Consider the following 18425-nt stretch of genomic DNA (forward strand, 5'->3'; position numbering starts at 1 on the left):
GTGGATAATGCACTAAAAAAAAAAAAAAAAAAAGACATATCCGCGGATAGATGGATGGATGATTGTGGCTCAACTGAGAAACTCTATGGTTTCCTACAAAATTACCATAGAGGTAATTTTGTAGGAAACTCTATGGGCTCAACCCTTTGAATCGGTGGATGGATGATTGTGGCTCAACCCTTTGAATCGGGCGGCGGCGGCGCGCGCCACCTAGCCTTTAATAGTTCTATATGCATGCATACACTCTAAGAACAGTTTACACCGTGGTTTACACCCTTTGGCTTGCCCCTTCTGCCACACAAAAATAATCTTCATCTGCCTTGATGCGTTTCCTTTCTTTATCGCTGCGAGCCCGGAACTTTCCAGTAACGAATGGCACGCGCGTTATCAGCATAGAACAGTTTACACCCTTCGGAGTGCCCCTTCTGATAACGCGCGTGCCGTTCGTCACTGGAAAGTTCCGGGCTTGCAGCGATAAAGAAAGGAAACGCATCAAGGCAGATGACGATTATTTTTGTGTGGCAGAAGGGGCAAGCCAAAGGGTGCAAACTGTTCTTAGAGTGTACCTATGTATTTACTCCTTTACTTTTGCGTTGATATTGTCCACCAATCAGATAGCCTCCGTTTAGTTATTTCTACCTGTTCAAAGTCTATTCTACTTTCACTGTCTTTAAAACCCAAGGCTTTGAATAGTTCCCCGTTAGATTCAACTGCAGGGTGAAGTTGTTTACAAGCAAGTATCAGGTGTTCCGCCGTTTCCTCCTCCTCTCTACACGCCTCGCATACCAAATCTATCTCCTGGTATCTGGCTCGGTACGTTTTAGTCCTCAGTACACCTGTCCTGGCTTCGAACAACAATGACCTTCCCTTAGAGTTATCGTAAATATTTTCTTTGGCTATTTCTTGCTTAAACGTCCTGTATGTCTCCAATGCCGATTTGGTTTGCATCTCTGTACTCCACATACCCCTATCTGCCTCCTTAACCTTTTTCTTGACAGATGATTCCTTACTTGTTCCCCCGCTACTGCCCAAGTATTTGCTTGTCAATTTTCTAGTTCGCTTCCTCCACCTCGTGTCAACATTCCTCGTGTATAAGTAACTGAAAACCTTCCTAGCCCACCGAATTTCCCCCATTTTTCTCAATCGCTCCTCAAATGCTATCTTGCTACTAGCCTCTCTGCCCTCGAAAGAAGACCATCCCAGATCCCCCTGCACTCCAAGATTTGGTGTCTTGCCATGTGCTCCCAGAGCGAGCCTACCCACACCACGTTGCCTAATTTCCAACTGTTGCCGGGTCTCTGTTCTAATACATAGAACTGCATTGGCAAAAGTCAGGCTTGGTACCATTACCCCCTTCCATATCCCTCGTACTACCTCGTACCTATTGTAGTTCCACAGTGCCCTACTCTTCATAATCGCTGCACTTCTGTTACCTTTAGTCGTCAGATATTTTTCGTACTCTGTCAGATACTCAATGCCATTATTTATCCACACCACAAGGTACTTGTATTTATCGACTATCTCCAGCGTGGCCTCCTGTATCTTATGCTCGCCGCAACTGTTATCATTAAAAATCATGACTGCTGATTTTTCTTTGCTAAACTTCAAGCCTAACCTGTCTCCTTCTGTACCACATATGTCCATTAATTCCTGCAGATCTTCTGCATTGTCAGCCATTAATACAATATCATCCGCGTACATCAGTCCTGGTAATGACTGTTCAATCAATTTTCCTTGCTTGAGAAATGATAGGTTGAAGCCGAGTCCGCTTTGCTGTATTTTGGCCTCTAGGACCTTGTAGGTACAGCATAAACATCAGAGGTGACAATGGGCACCCCTGCCTAAGCCCCCGCCGAATCATCACAGGCTCCGAAACCTGCTTTTCCCATTGTATAATCACCCGGTTACCTTCATAGATATCTTTTAAGAAATTGGTTACTCCATCTCGCACTCCTAAAGTTTCCAGAATGCCCCACAAGCCCTCTTGAAGTACACTGTCATAGGCTCCCTTGATGTCCAAAAAAGCCAGCCATAGGGGTCTGTGTTCCTTTTCAGCTATTTCAATGCACTGTGTTAGCGAGAACAGATTGTCTTCTAGCCTCCTATGCTTCCGGAACCCATTTTGTAGCTCTCCAAGTACCCCCTCGTTCTCTACCCATGCCTGCAGTCTGTCCTTTATAATCTGCATAACCACCCTGTAAACCACTGACGTCACTGTTATAGGCCGGTAGTTATTTATGTCAGCTTTGTCCCCCTTTCCCTTATATATCATTCTCATCCTACTTAGCCTCCATTCGTCAGGCACTTTACCATCCACTAGCATTTTGCTCACCACCTCCCTCAATTCTTTCTTAGAGTTCGGGCCCAATTTCTTTATTAACATAATTGGAATACCATCGGGGCCTGCCGATGTGCTACTTGGTACCCTCTTCTCCGCCACTTTCATTCCCTACCCCCTGTGCAGCGCGGTTGAGGTGTCCTCTGCTGAGAGACAGTTACTGCGCTGCACTTTACCCCAACCTTTCCTTCCCATATTCAAGAATCTCCTTCTCTCTTCTCCGCCCTTTCCCACTCTTTTTGTCCAAGCGAAAGCAGTGGGTTGACCGGGCTATCCCTCTGCGACGTACTGCATGTACCATTTGTCTGTTTTGTAAATTTTTCCCTCATCATGGTTCCTATATGCTCCATTGCCGCCTCTCCTCCTAACCGAGTACCTTGAGCTGTTACTATATACCTCTGCTCTAGGCTTGTCCTATTACCCAAGGAGTTCAGATGTTGCCAGAATTTTCTAGCTGCCTGTTTATCTTTTTTATTTCTTATTTTTGACAGCCATTGGGACCATTTTGTCTTGATTTTCTCGTTGATCAAATAAGATGCTTCCCTTTTGCATTTTATGTAGTTTACCCATTTCCTCTCTACTTCTGCTTCAGGTTCTCCCTTACTTTTGGAATACCTGTGTTCCCTGGAGGCTTCCTGACGTTTCTTTATGGCCTTCTTAACTTCTTCATCCCACCAGCTCTTGAGTTTTCGTATCCCTTGCCTTGTTTTCCTGACTCGCGCCTTACCTAGCTCACGCTCAAATAGTCTCATTAACTTTGGGTAAGTCCAATCAGTTTCAGTACTCTCTGATATTTCCTCTTCAATTTGTTTGGCCGCTATTTCCACTTCGTCTTCTGAGTAAAAAATCACATTTGGCGTTTCCTCGCGCGTCGTTCGTGCTTTAGTTTCCCTCTTAAAACTCAACTTGATACGTTTGTGGTCGCTACCTATACTTCTGGAGCCCTGTTCATCTATAATCATGGCTCCTAATCTATCGTACATCCTATGTGACATCAACGCATAATCTATTGTCGAGTGTCGACCCCCTACCTCCCATGTTATGATCCCGTCACACTTTTCAGTAGAGTTACAGACAACTAAGTTAAGCCTCTCACACATATCCAGCAGCATGTTACCTGTGGAGTCTGTGTACCCATCCATATCCGTACCCATCCGTACCCATCCGCTTTCTGTTTACGTAGCGCCACTGGTCGGGCCCCCCGCTAAGTTCCATGCGCTGCCGCTTTTTATTTTCGAACCACTGTGGAAGGTACAGTTTCCCTTCTCTAAAGTTGTTCTTTATTCTATGGCGGCAACTCGTGCGTCGTTTGGGTGCGCGCCCTCTTCCTCTGTCGGGCGCGACGCGACGTCGAGTCAGCGCGACGTGTGCGGACGTATTGGAACGCGTACGTCTGGTTGAGGAACTGTTCCCCGAGATCACGCCGCGTTTCGACGCGTACGAGCCATGCCGCACCGTCTGCTCATGCGTGGGCGCGTGAACGCGAGCTTGCGCGCGTCCGCAAGCGTACGTGTGGTCTGGGCGGTCTGGGCTATACTGAACCCACTGCGGAGACATATCAGTGGTCAGCGTGGGTTGGAGATTCAACGCTTATGTTCAACCATGTTCAACGCGCCACATGGCGCCATCTCAAGAGTCCCTAAACGACCCTGTCCCTAGGCACCTAAGATCAGGTCACGTGAGGGATTGTCGTTCCCTTTTTCGTTCAACATTTAGACGCCCGCGACCGACGATGGATGGATAGGTGGATGGATAATGAGGCTCAACCCTTTGAATCGGATGGATGGATGGATGTTATGAGCGTCCCCTTTGGAACGGGGCGGTGGCTTGCGCCACCAAGCTCTTGCTACTATGCTGCCTAATATCCTACCTAAGTTAACCAATGAGAAACAAAAAAAAGACACTATGAACTACCACGTCCAAATTTTCTGATACCCTATTGCGAACTGTGCTTTTGTACGTCTCCGTCTTTTGTCGTTTCCCTACTTTTCTTCCACCAATCCTCCAATCGCCTCTTACTGATGTCTATTGCGGACCTGTTTGCTTTACCACTGCTCCCGCTGAACCCAAGGGCTTCAAGGAGGCCAGTGGTGCCCAAATCGACCGCTGGATAGATGTCTTTACATTCTAATAAAATATGCTCCGTCGTTTCCCTAGCTTTACCGCAGCAAGCACATGCTTCTTCTTCCTTCTTATATCTCGTTTTATAGGTGCGTGTTCTAAGGCATCCCGATCTCGCTTCGAAAAGTAATGAGCTTCCCTTTGAGTTATCATAAATGGTTTCTTTCCTAATTTCGTTTTTTCCCCTTAAGTAGTTACTCATGGCAGGTTTCTTTTCCATTGCCGCCACCCATGAGATTAATTCAGCCTCTCTGACTTTCCGCTTGACCTTCTTTGTTGCTGTGTTGCCCACCCCACAGGCCGCATACTTGCTGGTAAGCTTCCTAGTTCTTTTTCTCCACTGTGAATCAATGTTTTGCCTGTACAGATACCTGAACACTCTCCCAGCCCATTTACTTTCCTCCATATTCCTCAGCCGTTCTTCATACTCAATTTTACTGCGAGCTTCCCTCACTTCAAAACTAGTCCAGCCCATATCCCCTTGCACAGCTTCATTTGTAGTCGGGTGGCGGCGGCGTGCGCCACCTAGCCTTGAATGGTACTATATGCATGTATACCTATGTAAATGCCTATGTATTTACTGTATTACCAATGCCTTTACTTTTGTGTTGATATTATCCACCAATCAGATAGCTTCCGTTTAGTTATTTCTACCCGTGTTTCTACCATAGAGTTTCTCACTATAACACCTAGAGGGTAATCTGGAGCCACCGTCTATGGGAGTTTCTTAAGGGGGCACCGTGCCGTCATGGGAATGACGGTATATGTGTCTGCGAGGCTCGTGTTGGCTGGTGTTGTAAGAGGCTTCGTCTAAAACGTGGATATGGCTATGCAAATAATGCGTTCTCAAAGTAAAATCTTCATAAAATGTTTCTATTCACCCATATTACATCTTTACTCACCCACAATGCATGACCAAGCGAAGAAAAGTAAGAACAGACGACCAACTGTTTCAAAGCGAGCGCGAACCTTGTCATTTGTCCTCCAACTTTAGCGGCCCGCTGATACTTTTTACGTAACATGTAGTCGTACACACAATAACAAGTTCTCATAGTTAAACAAAACATGTTTTCGCGTAATAATAAAGCTAAAACAGCTTTTTACGTGCTGTTTTAGTAGAAAATAAATTATTGTGACAGACGGAACGGTACTTGCCAAGCGCGTCTTCAAGGTGTCCTGCCTCTACGAGAACGATGCCAATCCGAAGTCACAATATACCGGCATTCCCATGCATACCACAGTGCAGCAGCGCCAGATTTCCCTCTAGGTAATGTAGTGAGAAACTCTATGGTTTCTACCTGTTCAAAGTCGGATGGATGGATGGATGTTATGAGCGTCCCCTTTGGAACGGGGCGGTGGCTTGCGCCACCAAGCTCTTGCTACTATGCTGCCTAATATCCTACCTAGGTTAACCAATAAAAAAAAAACACTATGAATAACCACGTCCAAATTTTCTGATACCCTATTGCGAACTGTGCTTTTGTACGTCTCCGTCTCTTGTCGTTTCCTGTACGTTTCCTGTATCGGGCGGCGGCGGCCGCGCGCCACCTAGCCTTTAATGGTTCTATATGCATGCATACCTATGTATTTACTCCTTTACTTTTACGTTGATATTATCCACCAATCAGATAGTCTCCGTTTAGTTATTTCTACCTGTTCAAAGTCTATTCTACTTTCACTGTCCAGGATAGCGCCCCTGGAGGCTAAGCAGAGCAACGTCTTCGCATTTTGCTTATTATTATCATTATTTGCCTACCGGCATAGAGTAACATGTTACTCTATGCTAACGGTGTTAGGGTGCCTTCTAGCCACCCTAACGGTGTCTTTTATCTAATCGCCGGATGTCAAGCCAGTCTAGTAGAGTTCGCGGCCGACTCGTATTGCCTGAAAGCGTCGGTCAGTGCTCCGTGCCTGAAGGGGAATGCGCGGATTGTGTCTTGCGTCGATCATCCTTGCGCTTAGCGCTACGTTGAGCAGTGTAGCTGCGGATGAGAGCGTAGAAGAGACTCTGTATGGTGTCAAGTATGCGTCCAGGTGCGAAGCGTGCAAGTACCTCGCCGTGGAGCTGGAAGCACGTCTCGGGGAGACTGGCAAAACGCACGATGTCATCGAGACCGGATACACCCTAGACGGCGGGCGCAAACGCAAGAAGTATGCGGTTTCTGAACTACGATTAGTGGAGTCGCTAGACGGCGTGTGTGACCGGCTGCTCGAGTACAATATTCACAAGGAACGCAAGGACAGCACGCGCTTCGCCAAAGGAACGAGCACTACGTTCCGAACTCTGCATGGCCTAGTCGCCAAGGGCGTCAAGGTGGACTTGGGCATCCCGTACGAGCTCTGGGACAGCCCTTCGGCCGAGGTGACGCAGCTCAAGAGCCAGTGCGAGGCCCTGCTCGAGCAGTACGAGACCGACATCGAGCGATGGTACTTCGGCAGTCAGGAGGAGCCACTCGCCACCTACCTGTGCCGCCAGCGCGTGCTACGCAAAGGCGACGCCGACTGCCTGGACGACTCATTTCCTGGCAGCCGTAAGACCGAGCTATGAGATGCTACTACACCCTAAGCGGCGACTCTGATGAAACCGCTCTTACATGTAGTTCGTCCGAGTCAACGGAATATGTGGTGTGCACAAATACTTCATAAGTCAAGCGGCAAGTGTGACCTCTTACGTTTGTCCTCGTCTACTGTTTGCTGCTCATGTGGATCAACAAGCACAAATGCCTATTTAACACAAATGAATGAAGCCTTGCGACTATTTTCTACACAACATGAAACTTTGGCTCCACTCTGCAATAGAACAATGCGTTCTGGTGTTGGTTTTGTGTTGCTGCTGACCAAACTAACCTTGCAGACTGCCAGTGCGGTTGTATAACCATACCAGACGCGCAGCACACAACACTGTTGTCCAGTCAAACAAGAAAGCACCTGTATATGAAAAACTTGGGGCCCTTTCACATAGTGCTTATTATCAGCGCTTCAATTGAGTGCTGGGCACACCCTCTCAAAAGTGCAAAACATCATATTCCCAACATAAGTGAGCAAGGGGATAGAGGACATCATCAAGAGTCATACTGCTTTGCCTCAACCAGCAGAGGAGACGCACGTTGGCCCCAGGAGGAGCTTTGCTTCCACAGGATTGTCAAAAGCAAGAGTGCAGTGTGAAGAACCGGTCATGGATTTATGGTTTAGAAGTGAGTTCTGTACAAGCTTTTGCAGTTCCTGGTAGCATTGCATCGGTGTGTGGCTTTGAGTATTTTTGTCATGGTTCTGCACTGATAATGATAATAATGGCAGCAGGGTATCAGATTTATTGGGAGCAGGGCGATCAACTGCAGGAGATTGATGTAACACAACAGTATGAATATACTAGTGGGTATAGTGAATAGGTGCCAAAAATTTTGGGCGATAGTTAGTTGCAGTTGTGAGGCTTTGCTTACTTAATTACTGGCTAGCAGGACAGCACAGTTATACCAACTGTCTTGATTTATCTGCAAAGCATATTGAGAGACCACATGTAGGGCAGTGCTCAGCTTCCTTTCTCACTCATTTTACTAGGATGTTAGCAGACAGGTTTCATTTAAAAATCTAAAAGCAGCAGTTTTGCTATGAAAAGCACCCATGATAGGGCGAAATAAGAAGGCACATTCATTGTATGGCAGTTGCTACATGGTCCTTCAACATAGGCTGCAGCTTGGCTGTGCCATGCCAAAAGGTGCATGTAGTAGTATACACTTGGCATCTGCGTGTGTGGTTTCTTTTCTACAACACACTGCATCATAACTAGCACTCTACTGCAGCAAATTAAATGCATTCACCTGTATGACATGGTCAGCTGTCCTGACTATGCGCCTGTGTCACTGTGCAAATCTAGTCAACAGAACAGTGGCCTCGATGGAAAGCTTTTTAGTGAGGGCATCGCTGTATCTTGACCATATGCTGTTCTTAGGTGCTTAGCTCCTCTCAGAGAATCTTGGCTTGCCACAGGTAATCCGCACTTCAACATCTTTCTCTGAGTATCCCACACTTTGGAGCATCGATAGGCAAGTTGTCCCTACTCCTTTCTGTGCCTCAAAACACAGCCGAGGCCAAATCATTCAGTCACTGGTTCGTGAACAAACCGCATGACATCACCACCGCACCTGTAAGTTGAATCTAGCATTGCCAACTATGCTATTGACAGAGGCACATGCATTAGTACACCACAATTTCCGTCTGATTTCTGTGCCTTAATTTTAGGCAAGAAATCGTGATGGTATTTAAGAGGCTATAGAGTAGCATACTCAACTCTACCTATGTGTGTGTGTACACACACACATACATTTCTGCATGCTCAACTGAAAATACAACTTCCAAGGAAGGTACTCCCCATCTGTGCACTACTGAATGTATGTGCGCATTTTCAATGCTTTACTGGCTTGTGACCTTGCACAATAAACCTTATTTACGATAGAGTTATGATAAAATTGAAATGTTTGTTAAAAGCAGTGATATCAATGCTTGAAATGGACCTGTAGGGTGCCGCCAAAGACATTTTTCAAGATGTCAAAACTGTTTTTAGTGACAATGTGTGCGATAATAAGTCGACCTGAATGAAAATCACGGAAGCAGTTTTGTCTTTGCAAGCAATAGACTGTCTTTGGCACACCTCATGCATCTTTTTCTAGTGCACTCTGAATTCTGGCATTTCACCTGTAATTTTCACATTACATGCCCTCCCTGTAAACAGATTGTGTGCATTAAATGAGTTCTCGCTTGGTGGTGCTAAAATTGCTTTTCTGCTTTTTGACCAGAATGACTGGTTCAGCTTCAGCCTGAAGCTTGTATCTTTGCCCTCTGGCACTGCAATTTTGCTTTTTAACTCAGTGGTTCAGGCATGCTGACATTGGATGTAAGCAGTGCTAAATGACAATACACAAAAGAGAATGTGAGCATTGACCACTGCAGCTACATACAAGCACTTGCACTCAGTGCTCAGTGCAGACACGCCGTGGTTGCTTAGTGGCTATGGTTTTGGGTTGCTAAGCATGAGGTTGCGGGATCGAATCCCAGCCACAATGGCCGCATTTCGATGAGGGCAAGATGTGAAAACAATCATGTACTTAGATTTAGGTACGTGTTAAAGAACCCCTTGATTTGACAAATGTAACAGCGCAAACACATGCTACCACAAAGGAACAAGGATGAGACACAAGCGCTGTCAACTAATTTGTGTTGATTGTATTGCTCCTTCGCACTTAACATCTGCCTTTCGCCTTATATAAGGTGTCCATCTTCCATCAATAAAGTCTCATCCTTGTTCCTTTGTGGTTTCACGTGTTAGTGCTGTTACATTAGTCGAATCAAGTATGCGCCAACACGCCCAGACAGAAGTTTTAATAAAGAATCCCTGGTGGTCCAAATTATTCCGGAGTACCCCACTACACTGTGCCTCATAATAAGATTGTGGTTTTGGCATGAAAACCCCCCATAATTTAGTGCTCAATCTAAACCTGCAACGTCAAGAAATGAGCAATGCCCAAAATGGTCCCCCCCCCCCTTTTTTTTTTCGCACTGGGGCCATACTGGGAAACACTCATTTTTGGGGATATCACTTTCATTCGATGCTTTTGGCTGAGCACCTAGACAGAACACCTGTTACTAAAATCAAGTGTCACACTGGAAACCACGCCATGCAGAAAATATCCTTAAAAGTGATCAATCAAGCATACAACCCTGGATTGTTGACTTGTAGTCATCAGTGTGTCATGTGTAAAGGCACATTAAAGTATATTAAGTTAAGCTTCTTCAATGCCCGAAAGGCCACTCTTACAAAGAGGGGAGGTTTGGTTAACCAGAAAGGACACAAAAATCAAGACTGATGGCAATGCTACCCTGAAGCTGCTGCACTAGGTTGCCATGACATCACATAATTTGACAGATTCTACTCTGGCCTGGATAATCTACACTGCATTAACCAATAACTTAACCCATAAAGCTTTAAAATTATTACAGTAGGCTCCACTTAAACGGAACTCGAAGGAACAAAAATTGTACTCCGTTTATTTAAAGTTGTGTTCATCCAGGACAGGATTCCCAATAATTTTGTGCAGACCACGCATTCAAAATAGCACTGCAATCTTTCAACTGCATCTCTTGCCGTCTATTTCAAAACAGTATTATGCACAATACATTATGCCTATGAGTGGTCAACATTTATTCAGAGTCCACTGTACATTGAAATGCATGATGTCACTCTGATATGCTGGTTTCAGTGCAAAGTTCAAAATTGAGTAGGTTTGACCATTTTTTTCGTTACTGGTAATCGACCTTATCCCTCTAAATCAATAAAGGGCACTGAAATAAGTTGAGTGGTTCTAGGCTACTGGTGGGATTAGCCTTGCAGTTGCTGCCGACAATTGCTCCACCGTAGCGACACTTAAAATAAATAAATAACATAAATCAGACACAGACCTCACAATTACAAGTAGTCACTCCTAACGTCACCATGTGGAGGCCAAATTCTGTGTCCTGCAGGTAATTTAAAAGAAGGCGAGAAACTTCCTTCCTACACAACTGGTTCCCGTGCGGGAAAACAATCTCCTGAAGAGAACTGTGAGGAACCCCCGCATTCTTGAGGGACCCGAATTACATACTCCTTTCCGCGTTATACAGAGTACAGCACATAAGGTAATTTTCTATGTCACCGCACACACCACACATTGAACATAATGGAGACAACGCCAGGCCAGTCTTATACATCCACGCAGGGGTACGAGCAGAGCCCGTGTGAATGCGGAGCACTAAAGTGGCTTGGTTTCTTTTGAGACCCTTGGTCACACATGGCTTGTGAGTTGAGCTCCACAAAGAAATGAAGTGGCACAAAACACTGCTTCTCTGAAGAGTCTCTTGTCCTCTTGAGGCACTTTTCTCAATGGATTCCCAGACGGCGCTCTATGGGCGAGGCTGTCCGCCATCTCGTTGCCTATGATAGCTATATGTGAGGGCACCCATTGGAAACGTATGGAGATTGTGCACAGAGCGTAGGGAGCTAAGACATAAGGCATCAGTAAGGGAACCTATGCTCTAACCTTTGAAGGGCAGATTTTGAATCTGTAAGAATGACAACAGGTTGAGGCGCACAAAACCGTAGCTTCTTTAAAGCTGCCTCAATGGCAACGCTTTCGTCTCTTGTAGAGGACCAACTGCAGTGAAGTGAACAGACCAATCATACTTCAAAGAGGGAATGTGAAAAGCAGCTGCACTAGATCCTCTAACCTTGTCCACAGAGCCATCAGTAAAAATTTGAAGACGTGCATATTCAGTCTCAAGATGTTCGAGTACGAGCGAACGCGTTGCCGCCAAAGGAGAACTCCGCTTAGCGCGAACGTGAAGAATTGTCAACGAACAATCAAGGTTCGCGAATGACCAAAGTGGTTTCAACCTCTTAGTTCGACCTCTAGTGTCAAGACCCAGGTAACCAAGAGTATTAAGGGCCAAGTACGCTCGGGACTCAGATTTTTTTTAGAAGGCGCTGTAGAAGGGCTCGCCCGGCTACCGTCTGATTGAGGCGGCCAATTTGCATCAATAACCTTTGTGAAGCAACTAGGTTAAGAGGTCTCGATAGAGACTCATAAAGTACTGCATTGTTAGGAGCAGTCTGCGGAACGCCAAGAGCCCTCCTTAGGCCCTTTCTGTGCAAAACCTCAAGTCGTTCCAGTTGTGATAGCGAGGGGGAAATTAAAGGGAGCTGGTACATTATTCGATTCGTCACCAATGCATCATGCAGCCTGATCATTGAAGAAGGGTGATTTCTGCATTGCTCACTTGCAACTCTACGGATCACACTGAGATGCGAAGATAGTGGTGTCACAATCAATTCCACAGCTCGCCGCCACTGTAGACGGTAGTCAATAATGACGCCCAAAAAGCGCTTGTGCTTCAATTAACGAAGGCAAGATTGATCAAGGTCTATCTTCAGCTGCACATACCGTCTTCCTCTACCTAGAAATATGATGAAGCCAGATTTTTCCACTGAGAGAGTCAACCCAACACCTTGAAGGTAATTTTGAACTGAAAGTAATGTCTGTCGAGCTATCAGAGCTAAACGCTTGTGTTGATATCCAGTTAACCAAAGACAAATGTTGTCTGCATATATTGACATATAGGCATGCCTGCAATGTTTTTGCACTTCAGTGGGAAGACCAGCCATTACAACATTAAAGAGCGTTGGGGAAAGAACACTGCCCTGAGGTACATCTCGCGATACCGCCCTTTCGGTGCTTATGGTACTTCCTAACAGCACTTGAATTTTACGATCACTGATGAATGAGTCAATGAATCGCAGAAGATAGCCCTTTATGCCTATGGCCTGCGAACTATTTAGTATTGAGCTCTGAAGGATGCTATCATAAGCCTTTGATACGTCTAGGAAAATAGCTAGTGTTGAAAGGCCGAAAGCTCTATGATGCTCAATGTGGCTTATCAAGTCCAAGACGCTATCTTGTGCGCTTAAACCTGTTCGGAATCCAGTCATGCATGTTGGCAGAGCCCTTCTATCTTCGAGCCACCAAGATAAATGCTTACTTGCCTGCTTCTCCATGAGCTTAGCCACACACGACGTCAGTGATACAGGACGATACGAGGCCAAGACTGTCATTTCTTTGCCGGGCTTCAGCACTGGGACAACACAAGCCACCTTCCATGAAGAAGGAACATCGCCATTCTCCCACACTCGATTGAGATAGCTTAGGAGCATACTTTGGTGTTCCAGAGGTAGGTTGTGCATCATCTAGTTGGTAATGCCGTCAGGACCTGGTGCACATCGACGCCACAGGCTGCTGAATGCTATCTGTAGCTCTTGAAGTGTGAACAGGGCATCCATTACAGACGTAGATGTTGCAGGTAGAGATGAATGCCTGAACATGCATGTACAAATGGATCTGCAAATTCCCCCAAGCACGTGAGAGGTTTCTGCTTGCACAGTGCAAGCGCTTTGAAAGGCTTACTAGGACGAGAATCACCAGCAAGACTGCCAATGACTTGCCAAATTCTCGTCATCGGTGAGAAAACAGTCAAGCTAGCGCAGAAGGACGCCCACTGCGATCTACAGAGCTTGTTCTTATGTCGTCGAATGGCAGAGTTGAGCCTATTGAAGGTCATCTTCAAGGATCTGTCATCTTTCTTCCGCATCAGTTGTCGCTCCGCCCTTTTGCGCGCTGCGCGAAGGTTCCCGAGTTTTAAATGCGGAGTCGGAAAATGATTAGGCAACTTGACCACCGTGGTAGCAGCCATCTTACCAGAAATCATTTTGTCTATCACATCACCAGAAACACATGCAAGTTGCTCCCTGTATTTGTCCCAATTAACAACATGGCTAATTTTAGAGCCACGCATATGGAAGTCGGCAGTAAACACTAAAATTGGATTGTGATCACTTCCCATGCAGTCAGGTGCAGCTGACCACTTCACACAGACGTCAGGTGAATGCAAGGTTAAATCTATAGTTGTGGCTGAGGCTGGAGGCCGGAAGAAAGTGGGACTTCCGTCATTGGCCATGCACAAGTCCAAACTGTCGATAACTTCGAAAAGTTTGCGTCCGCGGGAATCTGTGTTCCTGTCACACCAGACAGAGTGATGGGTGTTGAAGTCACTGCAGATAATTCGGGGCGCTGAGCAATGATCACAAAGCTGCTGGAGAAACAAATCCATTGCTACCTTCTTCCGCAAAGACACATATACGGATGCAACAGAAAGAGTTTGGAAGCCGAGCTGTATTCTCACAGCCACTACTTCAATACTATCGGTGCAAAGATCGGCGACATTAAAAGCCACATGAGGAATCTCTCTTCGCATGTAAAGGGTGGCGCTTCCTGCGGGAAATGACTTTATGCTGCAATTCTAGTGGGCAAAATATCCAGTAAAAGATCTCCCGCTTGGTAGGCCAGCCTCCGAGAGGGCCAATACTGGAACACAAGTTTCTTTTAAAAATAATTTCAGTTCTGCTAATCGACTTATAATCCCAGCACAGTTCCATTGCATAATAAACGGCACTTTTCGGTTATTTTTAGTTGTGCGAGGTTGAAGAAAACTAGCCATATTATAAGGTAAAGTTTGCTGCGAAGGTGGTAATCATGGACTCAAAAGGAAAGAACGAGCTGTAGAAAGTTCTTCAGGGTGCCAGGCTACATCGCTTGAACATATGAACGCAGGAGTTAAAACAAAACTCGCAGAAGGTAGGACAGATCCCGATTTTTGAGCTCCTTATTTTGCTGTACGCACTGCCTGACAACTTCAACAAAAGATGCGGACTGGTACCCACTCTTGGCCACTGCAGCTGGTTTCTTCATTTCTTTTGAGGCAAGGGAATGTCCTCCATGTCGTCGAGTATGGCTGTGATCTTGTCACACCTTTTGCTGAAGCAGATCGAACAACCGACTCACCCACAGAGGACTTTGCCGTCTTGCTAGGGTCAGGTCGCTCACTGACGTTGCTTGTTACCATGCCACGAACTTCAGACTCCAACGCAGGGAACTCGTCACTTCCAGATATCGGCTTCTCAGTAGGTTGTGGTTTGGGACCACTAATGGAGGACACTCGACGGTGTAAGGTGCTTACACGGAAGGGGCAGCCACCGAAACTCGCTGAATGGTCACCTCCACAATTAGCGCAAGCAAAATCTGCCTTGCAGGCTTTGTAATCGTGGACGCCAGCACATTGTTTGGAATGTTGATTTTTGATGCAAACTTTGGCTACATGCCCAAAGCGTTGGCACCTAAAGCATCGGGGAGGAGTTTCAACAAATTCTTTGACTGCATGCTTGGTAAAACTGAGGTTAATTTTTTCGGGGCGCTCAGTGTTGGGAGCAAACATTAGCATAACAGAGTTGGTAGGCATCGCTGCCCATTCTTTTTCTTGAGTGTCCACCCGGCACAACAGACATCTCACGTGCAGAAAACCCTGCGGTTTCAAGTAGTCAAGAAGGTCGCTTTCCGAATACCACACTGGTACTCCCCTAATAACACGTTAATCATGTAGGAGTGGGGCAACTGCACTTTAACTCTTATGTCACCAATCTGAGAGCACTGGAGAAGAATGTCAACTTGCTCTTCTGTTGCAATATCTAGATAAAGAGCACCATGTGTTGTGAAGCGACTGTGAATCAGAGCAGATCCCAGCTGTACTTTAATGGCTTTGAAGAGCCTGATAGGGTTCCGCTTTTTCAAATCAACACCTATCTCTGTTCACAAAACTACTGCTCTTTCTTTAAGTGTTGGTGCATGATAGTTGGGGCATCCTGTATAATTCACAATCACGCTAAGCCGGATTCACTTGAAATCAGAAACAGCAGTCATGCGCAGGAGCGCTTATACTCGGACTCACAGAAAAAAATAATGACAGAGAGAAGCTGCAGTTTCACAGAAAAGACAATAATAATAATAATATTTGGGGTTTTACGTGCCAAAACCACTTTCTGATTATGAGGCACGCCGTAGTGGAGGACTCCGGAAATTTTGACCACCTGGGGTTCTTTAACATGCACCTAAATCTAAGCACACGGGTGTTTTCGCATTTCGCCCCCATCGAAATGCGGCCGCCGTGGCCGGGATTTACAGAAAAGACACACCAGTAATAATGATAGCGAAGCATAGGACAATTACACGAAGGAAAATTACACCACTGAGAGACACTAGATTCTTGGTGGTGGGAGAGGACTCAAGCTGTGAAATTGAACTGCTTCCTACTACGAGGTCTTGTAAATTCTCATATAAGGCGGTCACTTCAGTGAACAATTCTTCGAGGTCACACGAAGTTTCTTCAAGTTCAGGATATACATATATATATATAAGGTCCAGAAAGCTGTCCCCCCCCCCCCCCCCCGGGAAAATGAAAGCTTTCTGCCTATGCTTGAAACCAGTTCATTAATACAGATAGAAAAATCAGAGGGCTGAGCCTCATGGTAAACCAGAGTGCACAACAGAAGACTCAGAATTAGTGTTAGCGGTTAGCTAACTGGGAGCAGTTAATAAGAAAGCACTCAATTTACATTAGAAAACTTAGTTTGTAAAGCATAAGTTTGTGGCAATCTTTTTCAAAAGCTCTCGAAAAGTCTGAAAAAATGCAATTCAGAATTATGTGGAGTTTGCAAGTGAAGAATATTAGCTGTAATTCACATGAGTATGACTTGTAGAAACTGTGATGCGAAAGACTCAAAAACACATCAGATCCTAGAAAATTGGCAAGACATGCAAATAAGATGTGCCCAAGGATTTTACATGGGATGCTAGTGAGTGATATAGGTCTAATTTAATATTTTGTCACCCTATTTATGAATGCAGCTTCCACGAGTGAAAAGAATTTCACAGAGGCTTAATGTTACATTCAGGAGAAGAGGGGAAGGTGGCTTTATTGATCATCGGCCATAGGGATGTGAGGCACCAGCGGACTTGATATTGGTCTTGATGGCACTTGGCATTTTGCCGGCTGGGTGCACTGGCAGAAAGAAAGAAAACTGTTCAGATAATGTGCCCAACAGACATTGACCAAATTTCACACAGCAAAAACATGCTTTTCAACCTGTACTTCAAGTATTAAGAATGGGTCATGTCTTTGTAGCCAATAAATGATGAAGTAATTTGTTATAATATTTCTTGAACTCTTTCTACTTTTGCTACCTGGGAGCAGGAGATGTGTCATAGATAGGCTCAAAATCGCCTTCTATTGCTTGTGCCCACAGTGCATACACAGAACAGAATACTACACAAAAGCACAGTGCAACATAGCTAATGGAGAAGGCTAAAAGCTGAGAAAATAAACAACTAGTTTGAGAAACACGCATTTCATGAGCCATGCTGTCAACGTTGCCAAAAAACTGCCCAAGTGGTTTGTATATCAACAAAGTGAAAATCTAGTTGTAGCAAGAACTCCACGAAGTCCGGCTGGGCTTTCAAGTTGTTGATTTTCAGGAGAGCACACTTGACCTTTCTTAAACCTTTCCCAACTCACTGTGGTGGCTTGGCGGCTATGGCGTTGCACTGCTAAGCACGAGGCCGCGGGTTTGATTCACGGCGTCGTTTTGATGGGGGCAAAATGGTATTACATGCCCGTTATAGAACCCCAGCTGGTCAAAATTAATTCAACGCCCCCGCTATGTCATGCCTCATAATTATATTGTGGTTTCAGCACATACAACCCCAGAATTTAATTTTTTTAACGTTTCCCAAGAGCTGGAAAACAGCCCGGTGGTAAGCCCCTCTGTACAGCATTAGGCCCAGTGTGCTTACATATTATGTAACAATTACTGGCGGTTCTGGACAGCATGATGGGCTTTACCACTAGGAGTAGTACTAAGTTTAGGCCACATTCATCAGAGTTGTCAAGCAATAAGCATCAATGCTGTGGGTCAACACCTAATGCAACACATGCGCTACAAGAGACTTGGTGGTGGAGGGCTCCGAAATAATTCTGACCACCTGTGGTCCTTTCTTTAACTTGCGTAAAAAGCACACCACATAAGCATTTTTGGATTCTGCCCCATCAGAATGTAGCTGCTAATGCACCTTGAAGCAGCGGCACCAGTAGCAGTAATGTGTTGCTAAGTGAGGACAGTGTGGCAATCTCAAGTGTGTGCATAATGCATCGATTAATTAATGAACCACGGCACAGCCTGAAATCACTCATCCAATCAATGAGTTGCCCTGCAGTAGTCGCAGAAAACCAAATGCCAAACACATTATTTTGATACGCAGATGCTGAAGAGACCAGCCACTGTGAAGAAAACAATGAGGAGCTTCGCTTTCACACAAGCCATTTTCCACCTTGGTCCCTGGCAAGCCTGCTCTCATAAATACACTACCAAACAGTCTCTTCCTCTGTGTTTCTCCACTCGCACATTTTAGTGAAGGTGGAAATCCTTACCCTCACCATAGAGCTCCACAGCAGCCAATATATCAAGCTAGCCACCATGTCTCTTGAAGTAGAGACCTGA

General features: G+C 45.5%; 2 protein-coding genes across 4 annotated transcripts in view; one reads left to right on the top strand and one right to left on the bottom strand.

Annotated features, from left to right (window-relative positions):
- Positions 1 to 6082: 6082 nt before the first annotated feature.
- Positions 6083 to 18302, top strand: CNPYb (FGF signaling regulator protein canopy b). The gene is made up of 2 exons (XM_075671372.1): positions 6083 to 7653; positions 18187 to 18302. Exon 1 carries the CDS (start codon positions 6381 to 6383, stop codon positions 7005 to 7007), a length of 627 nt encoding a protein of 208 aa, XP_075527487.1. The 5' UTR covers positions 6083 to 6380; the 3' UTR covers positions 7008 to 7653; positions 18187 to 18302.
- MED8 (mediator complex subunit 8) overlaps positions 16814 to 18425 on the bottom strand; it is a 42103-nt gene continuing 40491 nt past the window's right edge. For all 3 annotated transcript variants that reach the window (XM_075671368.1, XM_075671371.1, XM_075671369.1), the window contains exon 8: positions 16814 to 16930. In XM_075671368.1, coding sequence (XP_075527483.1) covers positions 16851 to 16930 — 80 coding nt within the window. In that variant the 3' untranslated portion in view covers positions 16814 to 16850. The remainder of the gene's footprint in view (positions 16931 to 18425) is intronic.

The sequence above is a fragment of the Dermacentor variabilis genome, chromosome 10 (assembly GCF_050947875.1).
Source record: "Dermacentor variabilis isolate Ectoservices chromosome 10, ASM5094787v1, whole genome shotgun sequence".
NCBI lineage: Eukaryota > Metazoa > Arthropoda > Arachnida > Ixodida > Ixodidae > Dermacentor > Dermacentor variabilis.